The following is a 20,362-nucleotide window of genomic DNA, read 5'->3' as shown; positions in this document are numbered from 1 at the left end:
TGGCTAACAATAACATATCCTGACATAATGTAAACGTTATACATTAAGCTCTCTCCCTCAGTGACATGAATTAGTATATTTCATATTTTCAGAACCCAACAGTAGGTTTTAAGGTGTGGCTGCATGTTTGTCGTGGACGCATCGTCACTCTTGATGTTCTTTTTCCAAGTCTGAACTGGCCGTTCTTGTCTTTCCTCAACTAATTGAAACCTCAGGGACAGACATCCTGAACGACTCTGATGTCAGAGCTCCCATCAGCCTCGCTGTGAGTAAAGCCTACCTGCTCCTGTAGTGGTCTCCATATGACAAATGGCACCCTATTCCCTATTTAGTACACTACGTTTGACCAGATCCTTATAGGCCCTGATCAAAAGTAGTTCACTACATAGGGAATAGGGTGCTATCTGGGATGCAAGCATGGTGTAGATTTTCCACAGGAAGTTGACTGTCCAGACAGACTTACACACCATATTCCGATCTATTCCCGATTAGTGTAAAATACATGCATATTCTACACAGTGATGATGAGGATGATTTCCTTATTTTGCCATTTGAGTTAATCAACCTCAGAAGAGAAGTAGAGTGTTTGTTTCTCAATCCCACGCTTGGCAGGAACCTCCGATGTTGATGCTGGGCGGGAGCAAAAATGGGCTCCCGATTGAAAGACTCTGGTCTACTTTAGAGGTCTAGCACTGTATTTCTGTTCAGGCGTACCACGGGTCTACTCTAGGACATTGATTATATTAAGAGTGAATATCTATTCAGGCGTACCACAGTCACCACCATGCTATGGAGGTCCTGGTTCAGTCTCTGCTGGATCTAGACGTGCGGGAAAGCCAGGGGCGCACCCCTCTGGACCTGGCTGCCTTAAAAAGCCATGTGGAGTGTGTTGACGTCCTCATCAACCAGGAAGCCTCCATCCTGGTTAAAGACTTCACTCTGAAGAGGACCCCCATCCACGCTGCAGGTAGACATTTATTTTATTTATTTATTTATTTTTAGCAGAGGTGTATTTAGAGGGCAAGTTGGTTAGGATGATATCTATGAGGGTGCCCGTGTTTAAGGCTTTGGGGAGGTACCTGGTAGGTTCATTGATAATTTGTGTGAGGTTGAGGGCATCAAGTTTAGATTGTAGGATGGCTGGGGTGTTAAGCATGTTCCAGTTTAGGTCGCCTAGCAGCACAAGCTCTGAAGATAGATGGGGGGCAATCAGTTCACATATGGTGTCCAGAGCACAGCTGGGGGCAGAGGGTGGTCTATAGCAGGCGGCAACGGTGAGAGACTTGTTTTTAGAGAGGTGGATTTTTAACAGTAGAAGTTCAAATTGTTTGGGTACAGACCTGGATAGTAGGACAGAACTCTGCAGGCTATCTTTGCAGTAGATTGCAACACCGCCCCCTTTGGCAGTTCTATCTTGTCTGAAAATGTTGTAGTTTGGAATTAAAATGTATGAATTTTTGGTGGTCTTCCTAAGCCAGGATTCAGACACAGCTAGAACATCCGGGTTGGCAGAGTGTGCTAAAGCAGTGAATAGAACAAACTTAGGGAGGAGGCTTCTAATGTTAACATGCATGAAACCAAGGCTATTACGGTTACAGAAGTCGTCAAAAGAGAGCGCCTGGGGGATAGGAGTGGAGCTAGGCACTGCAGGGCCTGGATTCACCTCTACATCGCCAGAGGAACAGAGTAGGAGTAGAATAAGGGTGCGGCTAAAAGCAATAAGAATTGGTCGTTTAGAACGTCTGGAACAGAGAGTAAAAGGAGGTTCCTGGGGGCGATAAAATAGCATCAAGGTATAATGTACAGACAAAGGTAAGGTAGGATGTGAATACAGTGGAGGTAAACCTAGGTATTGAGTGATGAAGAGAGAGATATTGTCTCTAGAAACATCATTGAAACCAGGAGATGTCATTGCATGTGTGGGTGGTGGAACTAATAGGTTGGATAAGGTATAATGAGCAGGACTAGAGGCTCTACAGTGAAATAAGCCAATAAACACTAACCAGAACAGCAATGGACAAGGCATATTGACATTAAGGAGAGGCATGCTCAGTCGAGTGATCAAAAGGGTCCAGTGAGTGGAGAGGTTGGTTGGGGGTCACGGCAATTTAGACAGCTAAATCGGTAGCAAGCTAGCATAGGAGCAAGCTAGCATAAGATGGAGGTCTGTTATTAGCCAACTCTTGCGTTCCGTCAGTAGATTAGTGGGTTTCCGTGTGGTAGAGGGGATTAATCCAAATCACACAACAACAACAAAAATAAAAACAATAGAAATAGTTATAGAGGCCCAAGAAGAAAAATAAGTAAATAAAAATAAAATAAACATAGAGCTTCTGTAATTAAAATGTTTTCCTGACCAAGATGGCCATTTGTTTGGTCATGTTGCTAGGACGACAATGTCCACTCTAGGGATGTTACATGGTATCGTGTGAAAATACCCACGAGACACTGATCTAAGGTCATTTTTTGTCATGTTCTCCACTAATGATTGAGGATCTAGAGAGGGTAAGCTGATCCTAGATCAGTGCACAGGGGAGACTTCTATCCAGAGCCAGGTACACAGCTAGCAGGTGACAGGCTTCGATGGCCTCAGCCCCAAAATTCTTTATTATCTGCTGTGTTAACATCATGAGGATGTCATCTACCAACACCACTGTTCTAGAAATCTGTCTGTTCATGTGAAGGTTATAGTCGTCCAGCAATCTGCTCATATCCTCTCTGTTTATCCTACTCTAGCTACCAACGGTCAATCATCTGACATTCTTATATCCTCTCTGTTTATCCTCCTCTAGTTACCAATGGTCAATCATCTCACATTCTTATATCCTCTCTGTTTATCTTCCTCTGGCAACCAACGGTCATTCGGAGTGTTTGCGTTTGCTGATTGGAAATGCTGACCTCCAGAGTGCAGTGGACATTCAAGACGGGAATAGTCACTTGGGTTTTGGATACAATTCCTGAAATAAAGAGATTTTGAAACTGGGGCTGCATCCCAAATGGCAACCTATACCCTACTTGGTACAGTACTTTAAACCAAAGTCCTATGGGCTCAGGTCAAGAGTAGTGTACCATATAGGGAATAGGTTGCCATTTGGGACTCAGCCTGGTTATTACCAGTTTGTAATATGACCTGTTGTCTTGTGTATCAGAACCCCTCTGACGCTGTCGGTGCTGAGCGGCCACACAGACTGTGTGTACTCACTGTTTCAACAAGGGAGCCAGCGTAGAAGCCAAAGACAAATGGCACAGAACAGCTCTACACAGAAGGGTTGCGAGGAGAGTTGGCTGTACGCGCTCACACACAGAAAGAGAGGGGGAGGCTTGTTCTGATCTAGGGATGGGGCCATTGAACTACTAGGGATGGCTTTGGTGTGGGATCTAGCATGGAATATGAATTATGCCCAAATATACCTATTATGATTCCTTATTATTTAATTGATTATAAATTATTGAAATCCATTCTTGCCTCCCCTCCTTTCCCTTCCCTTCCTCCTAGGCGGTGATCTTCACCTTTACCCACAAAGGTCCTAAACGGTAGAAAGTGTCCGGCCAACAGACAGACGCACACCTTATGACGGCAATAACCTGTAGTCCGAGGGGATAGTAGCACTTCACTGAGAGCAAAACAGACAGGGACCAAAAGATGTGGAAGAAGCAATTAGGAGTCCAGAGACAATTACTCGATGCCGACACATCTTTCTAGCTGATTTACACGCTGAAGCTATGTTGGTGGTGATCTCTGACTGTTTCATCCTAACATCGTTGGTGCCGACGTGGATAACAATATCTCTATACTCGCCAGTTTTAGCTTTAGCCAGCACCATCTTCAGATTAGCTCTAACGTCGGTTGCCCTGCCCCCTGGTAAACAGTGTATGATCGCTGGATGATTCGTTTTAAGTCTAATACTGCGGGTAATGGAGTCGCCAATGACTAGAGTTTTCAATTTGTCAGAGCTAATGGTGGGAAGCTTCGGCGTCTCTGACCCCGTAACGGGAGGAGTAGAGACAAGAGAAGGCTCGGCCTTTGACTCCGACTCGCTGCTTAATGGGGAAAACCGGTTGAAGTTTGTCGGCTGAATGAGCGACACCGGTTGAGCATTCCGACAGCATTTCCCTCCAGAAACCGTGAGAAAGTTGTCCGGCTGCGGGGACCGTGCGAGGGGATTTATACTAACGTTACTATCTGTACTTACTGGTGGCACAGACGCTGTTTCATCCTTTCCTACACTGAAATTACCCTTGCCTAACGATTGCGTCTGAAGCTGGGCTTGTAGCACAGCTATCCTCACCGTAAGGCGATCGTTCTCCTGTATGAGTACAGCGACTGCAATTAGAAGGCATCACGTTAATGTTACTACTTAGCTTCGGCTGTTGGAGGTCCTGACGAACCATGTCCAGATAAAGCGTCCGGAGTATGAGGATTCTGTGTTATGCACTATAGCCCGTTACCATATGTGATTTAATATTATCTGCTGTTGGCTTGTGTGGATGTATGTATGTGTTATGCAACATAGCTGACTTGAACCATTGTTCAGTTTCAGGGCCATGGGCCTTTCTCATGATGGAAAAAAACAGAACTGTGCAATGAGTTGGGGGGGGGCACATTCAGAACAGTCTTTTGTTAGATAACAGGAGCCAGGTGCCTGATAACTGCATATTCTACACAGCTACAACGACTGACCGCTGAAGCGCTTAAGGGGCTGGGACCAGCCTCTGCGCCAACAATCAACGATAGGCTGGGTGAATCTAAACCACGCCCAGTCTACTCTGACAGGCCGGCTCGGAAGCAGGAACTACTTCTGTCAGAGTATATTAAATATCTTTGTCAGGAACAAGTCAGTTCTGTTTTGCCCTGCGAGGTGGGACAGAGCCCATATATACGAAAATTGCATTTACCACTTATTGCTTAGCTAATAAAAAAGCCTCATTGTCATATTTATCCTGATACCAGATTCGAATTGACGCAACCCTGACACAAGGGGAAAAACCAAATACATAAACGGTAATTAAAAAGTAAAAACCGTAAAGTTGTCATGTAGCAAAGTAGGCAACAAAACACCGCAACAAGTCTGCAAGTTGTGACCGGAAATGGCGTCAAAATGCTGTTGAGGTATCATGTGATGCTACTAGCATAAATGGACCAACACTGAGCACATGTAGCTTAAGTCAATTGGTAATTTAAAACACAGGGGTCTGAGTAATATTGCTGGCGCATGGATATAATGCAAAATAAATGTTGCCATCACCCCAGTTACTCAAGTCAGGTCATACACCTCAACTCCAAGTAGGAACCACCAAAACAATACAGAGGACACAAGTATTACAGTTAATGTTTAATTGAGCCAAAACAAGCAAATGCAGTTACACACTGGACTAGAGTACCCATGAACTCTTGCATGTCCCACGTCAGATATCCATGGCGTCGTCGCCGGACGGGCCGGTCGCAGCTTCAGAGGTGGCGTCGTCGCCAGACGGGCCGGTCGCAGCTTCAGAGGTGGCGTCGTCGCCGGACGGGCCGGTCGCAGCTTCAGAGGTGGCGTCGTCGCCGGACGGGCCGGTCGCAGCTTCAGAGGTGGCGTCGTCGCCGGACGGGCCGGTCGCAGCTTCAGAGGTGGCGTCGTCGCCGGACGGGCCGGTCGCAGCTTCAGAGGTGGCGTCGTCGCCAGACGGGCCGGTCGCAGCTTCAGAGGTGGCGTCGTCGCCAGACGGGCCGGTCGCAGCTTCAGAGGTGGCGTCGTCGCCAGACGGGCCGGTCGCAGCTTCAGAGGTGGCGTCGTCGCCAGACGGGCCGGTCGCAGCTTCAGAGGTGGCGTCGTCGCCAGACGGGCCGGTCGCAGCTTCAGAGGTGGCGTCGTCGCCAGACGGGCCGGTCGCAGCTTCAGAGGTGGCGTCGTCGCCAGACGGGCCGGTCGCAGCTTCAGAGGTGGCGTCGTCGCCAGACGGGCCGGTCGCAGCTTCAGAGGTGGCGTCGTCGCCAGACGGGCCGGTCGCAGCTTCAGAGGTGGCGTCGTCGCCAGACGGGCCGGTCGCAGCTTCAGAGGTGGCGTCGTCGCCAGACGGGCCGGTCGCAGCTTCAGAGGTGGCGTCGTCGCCAGACGGGCCGGTCGCAGCTTCAGAGGTGGCGTCGTCGCCAGACGGGCCGGTCGCAGCTTCAGAGGTGGCGTCGTCGCCAGACGGGCCGGTCGCAGCTTCAGAGGTGGCGTCGTCGCCAGACGGGCCGGTCGCAGCTTCAGAGGTGGCGTCGTCGCCAGACGGGCCGGTCGCAGCTTCAGAGGTGGCGTCGTCGCCAGACGGGCCGGTCGCAGCTTCAGAGGTGGCGTCGTCGCCAGACGGGCCGGTCGCAGCTTCAGAGGTGGCGTCGTCGCCAGACGGGCCGGTCGCAGCTTCAGAGGTGGCGTCGTCGCCAGACGGGCCGGTCGCAGCTTCAGAGGTGGCGTCGTCGCCAGACGGGCCGGTCGCAGCTTCAGAGGTGGCGTCGTCGCCAGACGGGCCGGTCGCAGCTTCAGAGGTGGCGTCGTCGCCAGACGGGCCGGTCGCAGCTTCAGAGGTGGCGTCGTCGCCAGACGGGCCGGTCGCAGCTTCAGAGGTGGCGTCGTCGCCAGACGGGCCGGTCGCAGCTTCAGAGGTGGCGTCGTCGCCAGACGGGCCGGTCGCAGCTTCAGAGGTGGCGTCGTCGCCAGACGGGCCGGTCGCAGCTTCAGAGGTGGCGTCGTCGCCAGACGGGCCGGTCGCAGCTTCAGAGGTGGCGTCGTCGCCAGACGGGCCGGTCGCAGCTTCAGAGGTGGCGTCGTCGCCAGACGGGCCGGTCGCAGCTTCAGAGGTGGCGTCGTCGCCAGACGGGCCGGTCGCAGCTTCAGAGGTGGCGTCGTCGCCAGACGGGCCGGTCGCAGCTTCAGAGGTGGCGTCGTCGCCAGACGGGCCGGTCGCAGCTTCAGAGGTGGCGTCGTCGCCAGACGGGCCGGTCGCAGCTTCAGAGGTGGCGTCGTCGCCAGACGGGCCGGTCGCAGCTTCAGAGGTGGCGTCGTCGCCAGACGGGCCGGTCGCAGCTTCAGAGGTGGCGTCGTCGCCAGACGGGCCGGTCGCAGCTTCAGAGGTGGCGTCGTCGCCAGACGGGCCGGTCGCAGCTTCAGAGGTGGCGTCGTCGCCAGACGGGCCGGTCGCAGCTTCAGAGGTGGCGTCGTCGCCAGACGGGCCGGTCGCAGCTTCAGAGGTGGCGTCGTCGCCAGACGGGCCGGTCGCAGCTTCAGAGGTGGCGTCGTCGCCAGACGGGCCGGTCGCAGCTTCAGAGGTGGCGTCGTCGCCAGACGGGCCGGTCGCAGCTTCAGAGGTGGCGTCGTCGCCAGACGGGCCGGTCGCAGCTTCAGAGGTGGCGTCGTCGCCAGACGGGCCGGTCGCAGCTTCAGAGGTGGCGTCGTCGCCAGACGGGCCGGTCGCAGCTTCAGAGGTGGCGTCGTCGCCAGACGGGCCGGTCGCAGCTTCAGAGGTGGCGTCGTCGCCAGACGGGCCGGTCGCAGCTTCAGAGGTGGCGTCGTCGCCAGACGGGCCGGTCGCAGCTTCAGAGGTGGCGTCGTCGCCAGACGGGCCGGTCGCAGCTTCAGAGGTGGCGTCGTCGCCAGACGGGCCGGTCGCAGCTTCAGAGGTGGCGTCGTCGCCAGACGGGCCGGTCGCAGCTTCAGAGGTGGCGTCGTCGCCAGACGGGCCGGTCGCAGCTTCAGAGGTGGCGTCGTCGCCAGACGGGCCGGTCGCAGCTTCAGAGGTGGCGTCGTCGCCAGACGGGCCGGTCGCAGCTTCAGAGGTGGCGTCGTCGCCAGACGGGCCGGTCGCAGCTTCAGAGGTGGCGTCGTCGCCAGACGGGCCGGTCGCAGCTTCAGAGGTGGCGTCGTCGCCAGACGGGCCGGTCGCAGCTTCAGAGGTGGCGTCGTCGCCAGACGGGCCGGTCGCAGCTTCAGAGGTGGCGTCGTCGCCAGACGGGCCGGTCGCAGCTTCAGAGGTGGCGTCGTCGCCAGACGGGCCGGTCGCAGCTTCAGAGGTGGCGTCGTCGCCAGACGGGCCGGTCGCAGCTTCAGAGGTGGCGTCGTCGCCAGACGGGCCGGTCGCAGCTTCAGAGGTGGCGTCGTCGCCAGACGGGCCGGTCGCAGCTTCAGAGGTGGCGTCGTCGCCAGACGGGCCGGTCGCAGCTTCAGAGGTGGCGTCGTCGCCAGACGGGCCGGTCGCAGCTTCAGAGGTGGCGTCGTCGCCAGACGGGCCGGTCGCAGCTTCAGAGGTGGCGTCGTCGCCAGACGGGCCGGTCGCAGCTTCAGAGGTGGCGTCGTCGCCAGACGGGCCGGTCGCAGCTTCAGCGTCGTCCGAGGACATGCGCCTCAGCTTCTCCTCAGAGGACAGGGCATCATTTGCCGGAGAGCTACCATGGTTTGGAGAAGCTTGGGATTCTACTTCATTGGTCTCTAAATACTCTTGAGAAAAAACAAAAGGAACAGTTGGGTATTCTACAGCAACACATCTGTTCTACACGGTCTAGGCCAAATTGCTAATCGAATTTTGAGCAACATGAACCCAACAGTTTTCAAAGTATATGTTTCAGGCCGTACCTTCTCTGGCTTGTTTAGCGTCAGACCCTATGGATCGGAGCAAGGCCAGGGCATGCACAATGGAGACGTCATTTGATGACAGCTCTGAAAAATGTAGGTTAAGGTTTGACAACATTATTTAGACTGAGTTACTCTATGCTGTTGAATGAGTGTCAAACACAGCAGCACCATAGACAGTGACAAAGAACATAGCTAGAAGGGTTGCGGAAAGAAACACTTACCTCCAAGTCTCCTCTGCAGAGAGACTTGATCTTGCTTCTGGGACTTTCCAACAGGGTAACAAGAAACTGAGGAGAAAGTGTTGACAGAAGTTGAGTTCACACAAAATAGCTACATATATTAATAGCAGTGAAGAATAAAAGATGACCAACGCGGAAGATACAGACAGTCAAATATTAATACCCAACTTATAAAGTTAAGCATATTTACCAAACAAATCCCTTAAACATTAGTGAACCAACCTTTGACAACCCCCACAGTCATCACAACGAGCAGCAATTCTCTCACACCTCCCATGATCATGAAAATAGCCTGTGTTATCAACAGGTAATGTCTTCCCATGGCCTGTATGAGGCTTATATAGGCCACTAATGACCTTAGTTTACCTGACAAACATGGCTTAACGATCAATTAACAAGCTTGATTGAGTTGTTACGTTCAGATAGAAATAGACCATGTAGAACATATGTTGATTCTTATCAAGTTGGTGGGCAGGCAATCTTTTCTACTCCATATATTGCATTTATATCTGTAATGATTAACCCTAATGGTCTCAGATCAGCAGTAGAAAGAAGTATTCCTAATTATTTTAGGTGTAATCTTCAAAGATATTAGGGGGAAATAAACACTGTACCCAAATCCACGTTTTACGTTTTTCAGACAGTGAGAGAGAAGAGGGAGGGATAGGGGGAAGCACAACAGGCCCACACTCATCCTCTCGTACCACCAGGTTCCCTTCCAGCAGATACTGGACTTCAGAGGAACTTCTGCTGCTATACCCCATCTTTACCTTTACCCACAAAGGTCCTAAACGGTAGAAAGTGTCCGGCCAACAGACAGACGCACACCTTATGACGGCAATAACCTGTAGTCCAAGGGGATAGTAGCACTTCACTGAGAGCAAAACAGACAGGGACCAAAAGATGTGGAAGAAGCAATTAGGAGGCCTGCGTCTTGTGACCGTAGCGTACGTGTAGGTATGTACGGCAGGACCAAATCAGAGAGATAGGTACGAGCAAGCCCATGTAATGCTTTGTAGGTTAGCAGTAAAACCTTGAAATCAGCCCTTGCCTTGACAGGAAGCCAGTGTAGGGAGGCTAGCACTGGAGTAATATGATATATTTTTGGGGTTCTAGTCAGGATTCTAGCAGCCGTATTTAGCACTAACTGAAGTTTATTTAGTGCTTTATCCGGGTAGCCGGAAAGTAAGAGCATTGCAGTAGTCTAACCTAGAAGTGACAAAAGCATGGATACATTTTTCTGCATCATTTTTGGACAGAAAGTTTGATTTTTGCAATGTTACGTAGATGGAAAAAAGCTGTCCTTGAAACAGTCTTGATATGTTCTTCAAAAGAGAGATCAGGGTCCAGAGTAACGCCGAGGGCCTTCACAGTTTTATTTGAGACGACTGTACAGCCATTAAGATTAATTGTCAGATTCAACAGAAGATCTCTTTGTTTCTTGGGACCTAGAACAAGCATCTCTGTTTTGTCCGAGTTTAAAAGTAGAACGTTTGCAGCCATCCACTTCCTTATGTCTGAAACACATGCTTCTAGCGAGGGCAATTTTGGGGCTTCACCATGTTTCATTGAAATGTTCAGCTGTGTGTCATCCGCATAGCAGTGAAAGTTAACATTATGTTTTCGAATGACATCCCCAAGAGGTAAAATATATAGTGAAAATCAATAGTGGTCCTAAAACGGAACCTTGAGGAACATCGAAATTTACAGTTGATTTGTCAGAGGACAAACCATTCACAGAGACTGTAACAGTTTTCTTCTATCTCCTCCTCTGACGAGGAAGGCAGAGGCTGCGCAACAGCCTTTTCTAAACATTTTGAGAGGAATGGAAGATTCGATATAGGCCGATAGTTTTTTATATTTTCTGGGTCAAGGTTTGGCTTTTTCAAGAGAGGCTTTATTACTGCCACTTTTAGTGAGTTTGGTACACATCCGGTGGATAGAGAGCCGTTTATTATGTTCAACATAGGAGGGCCAAGCACAGGAAACAGCTCTTTCAGTAGTTTAGTTGGAATAGGGTCCAGTATGGAGCTTGAAGGTTTAGAGGCCATGATTATTTTCATCATTGTGTCAAGGGATATAGTACTAAAACACTTGAGTGTCTCTCTTGATCCTAGGTCCTGGCAGAGTTGTGCAGACTCAGGACAACTGAGCTTTGAAGGAATACGCAGATTTAAAGAGGAGTCCGTAATTTACTTTGTAATAATCATCTTTTCCTCAAAGAAGTTCATGAATTTATTACTGCTGAGGTGAAAGCCATCCTCTCTTGGGGAATGCTGCTTTTTAGTTAGCTTTGCGACAGTATCAAAAACGAATTTCGGATTGTTCTTATTTTCCTCAATTAAGTTGGAAAAATAGGATGATCGAGCAGCAGCAAGGGCTCTTCGATACTGCACGGTACTGTCTTTCCAAGCTAGTCGGAAGACTTCCAGTTTGGTGTGGCGCCATTTCCGTTCCAATTTTCTGGAAGCTTGCTTCAGAGCTCGGGTATTTTCTGTATACCAGGGAGCTAGTTTCTTATGAGAAATGTTTTTAGTTTTTAGGGGTGCAACTGCATCTAGGGTATTGCGCAAGGTTAAATTGAGTTCCTCAGTTAGGTGGTTAACTGATTTTTGTCCTCTGGCGTCCTTGGGTAGACAGAGGGAGTCTGGAAGGACATCAAGGAATCTTTGTGTTGTCTGTGAATTTATAGCACGACTTTTGATGTTCCTTGGTTGGGGTCTGAGCAGATTATTTGTTGCAATTGCAAACGTAATAAAATGGTGGTCCGATAGTCCAGGATTATGAGGGAAAACATTAAGATCCACAACATTTATTCCATGGGACAAAACTAGGTCCAGAGTATGACTGTGACAGTGAGTAGGTCCAGAGACATGTCGGCTGATTATTCGTTTTAAGTCTAATACTGCGGGTAATGGAGTCGCCAATGACTAGAGTTTTCAATTTGTCAGAGCTAATGGTGGGAAGCTTCGGCGTCTCTGACCCCGTAACGGGAGGAGTAGAGACAAGAGAAGGCTCGGCCTTTGACTCCGACTCGCTGCTTAATGGGGAAAACCGGTTGAAGTTTGTCGGCTGAATGAGCGACACCGGTTGAGCATTCCTACAGCATTTCTCTCCAGAAACCGTGAGAAAGTTGTCCGGCTGCGGGGACCGTGCGAGGGGATTTATACTAACGTTACTATCTGTACTTACTGGTGGCACAGACGCTGTTTCATCCTTTCCTACACTGAAATTACCCTTGCCTAACGATTGCGTCTGAAGCTGGGCTTGTAGCACAGCTATCCTCACCGTAAGGCGATCGTTCTCCTGTATGAGTACAGCGACTGCAATTAGAAGGCATCATGTTAATGTTACTACTTAGCTTCGGCTGTTGGAGGTCCTGACGAACCATGTCCAGATAAAGCGTCCGGAGTATGAGGATTCTGTGTTATGCACTATAGCCCGTTACCATATGTGATTTAATATTATCTGCTGTTGGCTTGTGTGGATGTATGTATGTGTTATGCAACATAGCTGACTTGAACCATTGTTCAGTTTCAGGGCCATGGGCCTTTCTCATGATGGAAAAATACAGAACTGTGCAATGAGTTGGGGGGGGGCACATTCAGAACAGTCTTTTGTTAGATAACAGGAGCCAGGTGCCTGATAACTGCATATTCTACACAGCTACAACGACTGACCGCTGAAGCGCTTAAGGGGCTGGGACCAGCCTCTGCGCCAACAATCAACGATAGGCTGGGTGAGTCTAAACCACGCCCAGTCTACTCTGACAGGCCGGCTCGGAAGCAGGAACTACTGTCAGAGTATATTAAATATCTTTGTCAGGAACAAGTCAGTTCTGTTTTGCCCTGCGAGGTGGGACAGAGCCCATATATACGAAAATTGCATTTACCACTTATTGCTTAGCTAATAAAAGCCTCATTGTGATATTTATCCTGATACCAGATTCGAATTGACGCAACCCTGACACGAGTGAAAAAATTGAGGGAAAAACCAAAAATATAAACGGTAATTAAAAAGTAAAAACCGTAAAGTTGTCATGTAGCAACAAAACACCGCAACACGTAAACAAGTCTGCAAGTTGTGACCGGAAATGGCGTCAAAATGCTGTTGAGGTATCATGTGATGCTACTAGCATAAATGGACCAACACTGAGCACATGTAGCTTAAGTCAATTGGTAATTTAAAACACAGGGGTCTGAGTAATATTGCTGGCGCATGGATATAATGCAAAATGTTGCCATCACCCCAGTTACTCAAGTCAGGTCATACACCTCAACTCCAAGTAGGAACCACCAAAACAATACAGAGGACACAAGTATTACAGTTAATGTTTAATTGAGCCAAAACAAGCAAATGCAGTTACACACTGGACTAGAGTACCCATGAACTCTTGCATGTCCCACGTCAGATATCCATGGCGTCGTCGCCGGACGGGCCGGTCGCAGCTTCAGAGGTGGCGTCGTCGCCAGACGGGCCGGTCGCAGCTTCAGAGGTGGCGTCGTCGCCAGACGGGCCGGTCGCAGCTTCAGAGGTGGCGTCGTCGCCAGACGGGCCGGTCGCAGCTTCAGAGGTGGCGTCGTCGCCAGACGGGCCGGTCGCAGCTTCAGAGGTGGCGTCGTCGCCAGACGGGCCGGTCGCAGCTTCAGAGGTGGCGTCGTCGCCAGACGGGCCGGTCGCAGCTTCAGAGGTGGCGTCGTCGCCAGACGGGCCGGTCGCAGCTTCAGAGGTGGCGTCGTCGCCAGACGGGCCGGTCGCAGCTTCAGAGGTGGCGTCGTCGCCAGACGGGCCGGTCGCAGCTTCAGAGGTGGCGTCGTCGCCAGACGGGCCGGTCGCAGCTTCAGAGGTGGCGTCGTCGCCAGACGGGCCGGTCGCAGCTTCAGAGGTGGCGTCGTCGCCAGACGGGCCGGTCGCAGCTTCAGAGGTGGCGGCGTCGTCCGAGGACATGCGCCTCAGCTTCTCCTCAGAGGACAGGGCATCATTTGCCGGAGAGCTACCATGGTTTGGAGAAGCTTGGGATTCTACTTCATTGGTCTCTAAATACTCTTGAGAAAAAACAAAAGGAACAGTTGGGTATTCTACAGCAACACATCTGTTCTACACGGTCTAGGCCAAATTGCTAATCGAATTTTGAGCAACATGAACCCAACAGTTTTCAAAGTATATGTTTCAGGCCGTACCTTCTCTGGCTTGTTTAGCGTCAGACCCTATGGATCGGAGCAAGGCCAGGGCATGCACAATGGAGACGTCATTTGATGACAGCTCTGAAAAATGTAGGTTAAGGTTTGACAACATTATTTAGACTGAGTTACTCTATGCTGTTGAATGAGTGTCAAACACAGCAGCACCATAGACAGTGACAAAGAACATAGCTAGAAGGGTTGCGGAAAGAAACACTTACCTCCAAGTCTCCTCTGCAGAGAGACTTGATCTTGCTTCTGGGACTTTCCAACAGGGTAACAAGAAACTGAGGAGAAAGTGTTGACAGAAGTTGAGTTCACACAAAATAGCTACATATATTAATAGCAGTGAAGAATAAAAGATGACCAACGCGGAAGATACAGACAGTCAAATATTAATACCCAACTTATAAAGTTAAGCATATTTACCAAACAAATCCCTTAAACATTAGTGAACCAACCTTTGACAACCCCCACAGTCATCACAACGAGCAGCAATTCTCTCACACCTCCCATGATCATGAAAATAGTCTGTGTTATCAACAGGTAATGTCTTCCCATGGCCTGTATGAGGCTTATATAGGCCACTAATGACCTTAGTTTACCTGACAAACATGGCTTAACGATCAATTAACAAGCTTGATTGAGTTGTTACGTTCAGATAGAAATAGACCATGTAGAACATATGTTGATTCTTATCAAGTTGGTGGGCAGGCAATCTTTTCTACTCCATATATTGCATTTATATCTGTAATGATTAACCCTAATGGTCTCAGATCAGCAGTAGAAAGAAGTATTCCTAATTATTTTAGGTGTAATCTTCAAAGATATTAGGGGGAAATAAACACTGTACCCAAATCCACGTTTTACGTTTTTCAGACAGTGAGAGAGAAGAGGGAGGGATAGGGGGAAGCACAACAGGCCCACACTCATCCTCTCGTACCACCAGGTTCCCTTCCAGCAGATACTGGACTTCAGAGGAACTTCTGCTGCTATACCCCATCTTTACCTTTACCCACAAAGGTCCTAAACGGTAGAAAGTGTCCGGCCAACAGACAGACGCACACCTTATGACGGCAATAACCTGTAGTCCAAGGGGATAGTAGCACTTCACTGAGAGCAAAACAGACAGGGACCAAAAGATGTGGAAGAAGCAATTAGGAGGCCTGCGTCTTGTGACCGTAGCGTACGTGTAGGTATGTACGGCAGGACCAAATCAGAGAGATAGGTACGAGCAAGCCCATGTAATGCTTTGTAGGTTAGCAGTAAAACCTTGAAATCAGCCCTTGCCTTGACAGGAAGCCAGTGTAGGGAGGCTAGCACTGGAGTAATATGATATATTTTTGGGGTTCTAGTCAGGATTCTAGCAGCCGTATTTAGCACTAACTGAAGTTTATTTAGTGCTTTATCCGGGTAGCCGGAAAGTAAGAGCATTGCAGTAGTCTAACCTAGAAGTGACAAAAGCATGGATACATTTTTCTGCATCATTTTTGGACAGAAAGTTTGATTTTTGCAATGTTACGTAGATGGAAAAAAGCTGTCCTTGAAACAGTCTTGATATGTTCTTCAAAAGAGAGATCAGGGTCCAGAGTAACGCCGAGGGCCTTCACAGTTTTATTTGAGACGACTGTACAGCCATTAAGATTAATTGTCAGATTCAACAGAAGATCTCTTTGTTTCTTGGGACCTAGAACAAGCATCTCTGTTTTGTCCGAGTTTAAAAGTAGAACGTTTGCAGCCATCCACTTCCTTATGTCTGAAACACATGCTTCTAGCGAGGGCAATTTTGGGGCTTCACCATGTTTCATTGAAATGTTCAGCTGTGTGTCATCCGCATAGCAGTGAAAGTTAACATTATGTTTTCGAATGACATCCCCAAGAGGTAAAATATATAGTGAAAATCAATAGTGGTCCTAAAACGGAACCTTGAGGAACATCGAAATTTACAGTTGATTTGTCAGAGGACAAACCATTCACAGAGACTGTAACAGTTTTCTTCTATCTCCTCCTCTGACGAGGAAGGCAGAGGCTGCGCAACAGCCTTTTCTAAACATTTTGAGAGGAATGGAAGATTCGATATAGGCCGATAGTTTTTTATATTTTCTGGGTCAAGGTTTGGCTTTTTCAAGAGAGGCTTTATTACTGCCACTTTTAGTGAGTTTGGTACACATCCGGTGGATAGAGAGCCGTTTATTATGTTCAACATAGGAGGGCCAAGCACAGGAAACAGCTCTTTCAGTAGTTTAGTTGGAATAGGGTCCAGTATGGAGCTTGAAGGTTTAGAGGCCATGATTATTTTCATCATTGTGTCAAGGGATATAGTACTAAAACACTTGAGTGTCTCTCTTGATCCTAGGTCCTGGCAGAGTTGTGCAGACTCAGGACAACTGAGCTTTGAAGGAATACGCAGATTTAAAGAGGAGTCCGTAATTTACTTTGTAATAATCATCTTTTCCTCAAAGAAGTTCATGAATTTATTACTGCTGAGGTGAAAGCCATCCTCTCTTGGGGAATGCTGCTTTTTAGTTAGCTTTGCGACAGTATCAAAAACGAATTTCGGATTGTTCTTATTTTCCTCAATTAAGTTGGAAAAATAGGATGATCGAGCAGCAGCAAGGGCTCTTCGATACTGCACGGTACTGTCTTTCCAAGCTAGTCGGAAGACTTCCAGTTTGGTGTGGCGCCATTTCCGTTCCAATTTTCTGGAAGCTTGCTTCAGAGCTCGGGTATTTTCTGTATACCAGGGAGCTAGTTTCTTATGAGAAATGTTTTTAGTTTTTAGGGGTGCAACTGCATCTAGGGTATTGCGCAAGGTTAAATTGAGTTCCTCAGTTAGGTGGTTAACTGATTTTTGTCCTCTGGCGTCCTTGGGTAGACAGAGGGAGTCTGGAAGGACATCAAGGAATCTTTGTGTTGTCTGTGAATTTATAGCACGACTTTTGATGTTCCTTGGTTGGGGTCTGAGCAGATTATTTGTTGCAATTGCAAACGTAATAAAATGGTGGTCCGATAGTCCAGGATTATGAGGGAAAACATTAAGATCCACAACATTTATTCCATGGGACAAAACTAGGTCCAGAGTATGACTGTGACAGTGAGTAGGTCCAGAGACATGTCGGCTGATTATTCGTTTTAAGTCTAATACTGCGGGTAATGGAGTCGCCAATGACTAGAGTTTTCAATTTGTCAGAGCTAATGGTGGGAAGCTTCGGCGTCTCTGACCCCGTAACGGGAGGAGTAGAGACAAGAGAAGGCTCGGCCTTTGACTCCGACTCGCTGCTTAATGGGGAAAACCGGTTGAAGTTTGTCGGCTGAATGAGCGACACCGGTTGAGCATTCCTACAGCATTTCTCTCCAGAAACCGTGAGAAAGTTGTCCGGCTGCGGGGACCGTGCGAGGGGATTTATACTAACGTTACTATCTGTACTTACTGGTGGCACAGACGCTGTTTCATCCTTTCCTACACTGAAATTACCCTTGCCTAACGATTGCGTCTGAAGCTGGGCTTGTAGCACAGCTATCCTCACCGTAAGGCGATCGTTCTCCTGTATGAGTACAGCGACTGCAATTAGAAGGCATCATGTTAATGTTACTACTTAGCTTCGGCTGTTGGAGGTCCTGACGAACCATGTCCAGATAAAGCGTCCGGAGTATGAGGATTCTGTGTTATTACCATATGTGATTTAATATTATCTGCTGTTGGCTTGTGTGGATGTATGTATGTGTTATGCAACATAGCTGACTTGAACCATTGTTCAGTTTCAGGGCCATGGGCCTTTCTCATGATGGAAAAATACAGAACTGTGCAATGAGTTGGGGGGGGGCACATTCAGAACAGTCTTTTGTTAGATAACAGGAGCCAGGTGCCTGATAACTGCATATTCTACACAGCTACAACGACTGACCGCTGAAGCGCTTAAGGGGCTGGGACCAGCCTCTGCGCCAACAATCAACGATAGGCTGGGTGAGTCTAAACCACGCCCAGTCTACTCTGACAGGCCGGCTCGGAAGCAGGAACTACTGTCAGAGTATATTAAATATCTTTGTCAGGAACAAGTCAGTTTTGTTTTGCCCTGCGAGGTGGGACAGAGCCCATATATACGAAAATTGCATTTACCACTTATTGCTTAGCTAATAAAAGCCTCATTGTGATATTTATCCTGATACCAGATTCGAATTGACGCAACCCTGACACGAGTGAAAAAATTGAGGGAAAAACCAAAAATATAAACGGTAATTAAAAAGTAAAAACCGTAAAGTTGTCATGTAGCAAAGTAGGCAACAAAACACCGCAACACGTAAACAAGTCTGCAAGTTGTGACCGGAAATGGCGTCAAAATGCTGTTGAGGTATCATGTGATGCTACTAGCATAAATGGACCAACACTGAGCACATGTAGCTTAAGTCAATTGGTAATTTAAAACACAGGGGTCTGAGTAATATTGCTGGCGCATGGATATAATGCAAAATAAATGTTGCCATCACCCCAGTTACTCAAGTCAGGTCATACACCTCAACTCCAAGTAGGAACCACCAAAACAATACAGAGGACACAAGTATTACAGTTAATGTTTAATTGAGCCAAAACAAGCAAATGCAGTTACACACTGGACTAGAGTACCCATGAACTCTTGCATGTCCCACGTCAGATATCCATGGCGTCGTCGGCGGACGGGCCAGTCGCAGCTCCAGAGGTGGCGTCGTCGCCAGACGGGCCGGTCGCAGCTCCAGAGGTGGCGTCGTCGCCAGACGGGCCGGTCGCAGCTCCAGAGGTGGCGTCGTCGCCAGACGGGCCGGTCGCAGCTCCAGAGGTGGCGTCGTCGCCAGACGGGCCGGTCGCAGCTCCAGAGGTGGCGTCGTCGCCAGACGGGCCGGTCGCAGCTCCAGAGGTGGCGTCGTCGCCAGACGGGCCGGTCGCAGCTCCAGAGGTGGCGTCGTCGCCAGACGGGCCGGTCGCAGCTCCAGAGGTGGCGTCGTCGCCAGACGGGCCGGTCGCAGCTCCAGAGGTGGCGTCGTCGCCAGACGGGCCGGTCGCAGCTCCAGAGGTGGCGTCGTCGCCAGACGGGCCGGTCGCAGCTCCAGAGGTGGCGTCGTCGCCAGACGGGCCGGTCGCAGCTCCAGAGGTGGCGTCGTCGCCAGACGGGCCGGTCGCAGCTCCAGAGGTGGCGTCGTCGCCAGACGGGCCGGTCGCAGCTCCAGAGGTGGCGTCGTCGCCAGACGGGCCGGTCGCAGCTCCAGAGGTGGCGTCGTCGCCAGACGGGCCGGTCGCAGCTCCAGAGGTGGCGTCGTCGCCGGACGGGCCGGTCGCAGCTCCAGAGGTGGCGTCGTCGCCGGACGGGCCGGTCGCAGCTCCAGAGGTGGCGTCGTCGCCGGACGGGCCGGTCGCAGCTCCAGAGGTGGCGTCGTCGCCAGACGGGCCGGTCGCAGCTCCAGAGGTGGCGTCGTCGCCGGACGGGCCGGTCGCAGCTCCAGAGGTGGCGTCGTCGCCAGACGGGCCGGTCGCAGCTCCAGAGGTGGCGTCGTCGCCGGACGGGCCGGTCGCAGCTCCAGAGGTGGCGTCGTCGCCAGACGGGCCGGTCGCAGCTCCAGAGGTGGCGTCGTCGCCAGACGGGCCGGTCGCAGCTCCAGAGGTGGCGTCGTCGCCAGACGGGCCGGTCGCAGCTCCAGAGGTGGCGTCGTCGCCAGACGGGCCGGTCGCAGCTCCAGAGGTGGCGTCGTCGCCAGACGGGCCGGTCGCAGCTCCAGAGGTGGCGTCGTCGCCAGACGGGCCGGTCGCAGCTCCAGAGGTGGCGTCGTCGCCAGACGGGCCGGTCGCAGCTCCAGAGGTGGCGTCGTCGCCAGACGGGCCGGTCGCAGCTCCAGAGGTGGCGTCGTCGCCAGACGGGCCGGTCGCAGCTCCAGAGGTGGCGTCGTCGCCAGACGGGCCGGTCGCAGCTCCAGAGGTGGCGTCGTCGCCAGACGGGCCGGTCGCAGCTCCAGAGGTGGCGTCGTCGCCAGACGGGCCGGTCGCAGCTCCAGAGGTGGCGTCGTCGCCAGACGGGCCGGTCGCAGCTCCAGAGGTGGCGTCGTCGCCAGACGGGCCGGTCGCAGCTCCAGAGGTGGCGTCGTCGCCAGACGGGCCGGTCGCAGCTCCAGAGGTGGCGTCGTCGCCAGACGGGCCGGTCGCAGCTCCAGAGGTGGCGTCGTCGCCAGACGGGCCGGTCGCAGCTCCAGAGGTGGCGTCGTCGCCGGACGGGCCGGTCGCAGCTCCAGAGGTGGCGTCGTCGCCAGACGGGCCGGTCGCAGCTCCAGAGGTGGCGTCGTCGCCGGACGGGCCGGTCGCAGCTCCAGAGGTGGCGTCGTCGCCGGACGGGCC

At 50.9% G+C, this 20,362-nt stretch overlaps 1 protein-coding gene across 1 annotated transcript; it reads right to left on the bottom strand.

Annotated features, from left to right (window-relative positions):
• Positions 1-3,256: 3,256 nt before the first annotated feature.
• LOC149984385 (uncharacterized) lies at positions 3,257-9,110 on the bottom strand. The gene is made up of 5 exons (XM_090230545.1): positions 9,050-9,110; positions 8,810-8,875; positions 8,589-8,672; positions 6,726-8,453; positions 3,257-3,285 (listed from the first exon to the last, which is right to left on the bottom strand). Exons 1-5 carry the CDS (start codon positions 9,108-9,110, stop codon positions 3,257-3,259), a joined length of 1,968 nt encoding a protein of 655 aa, XP_090086671.1.
• Positions 9,111-20,362: the final 11,252 nt, after the last annotated feature.

Source organism: Oncorhynchus mykiss, chromosome 3 (genome assembly GCF_057628025.1).
Source record: "Oncorhynchus mykiss isolate SJ-2025 chromosome 3, ASM5762802v1, whole genome shotgun sequence".
In the NCBI taxonomy this organism is placed as follows: domain Eukaryota; kingdom Metazoa; phylum Chordata; class Actinopteri; order Salmoniformes; family Salmonidae; genus Oncorhynchus; species Oncorhynchus mykiss.
This window is presented reverse-complemented; position numbering and strand designations above follow the sequence as displayed.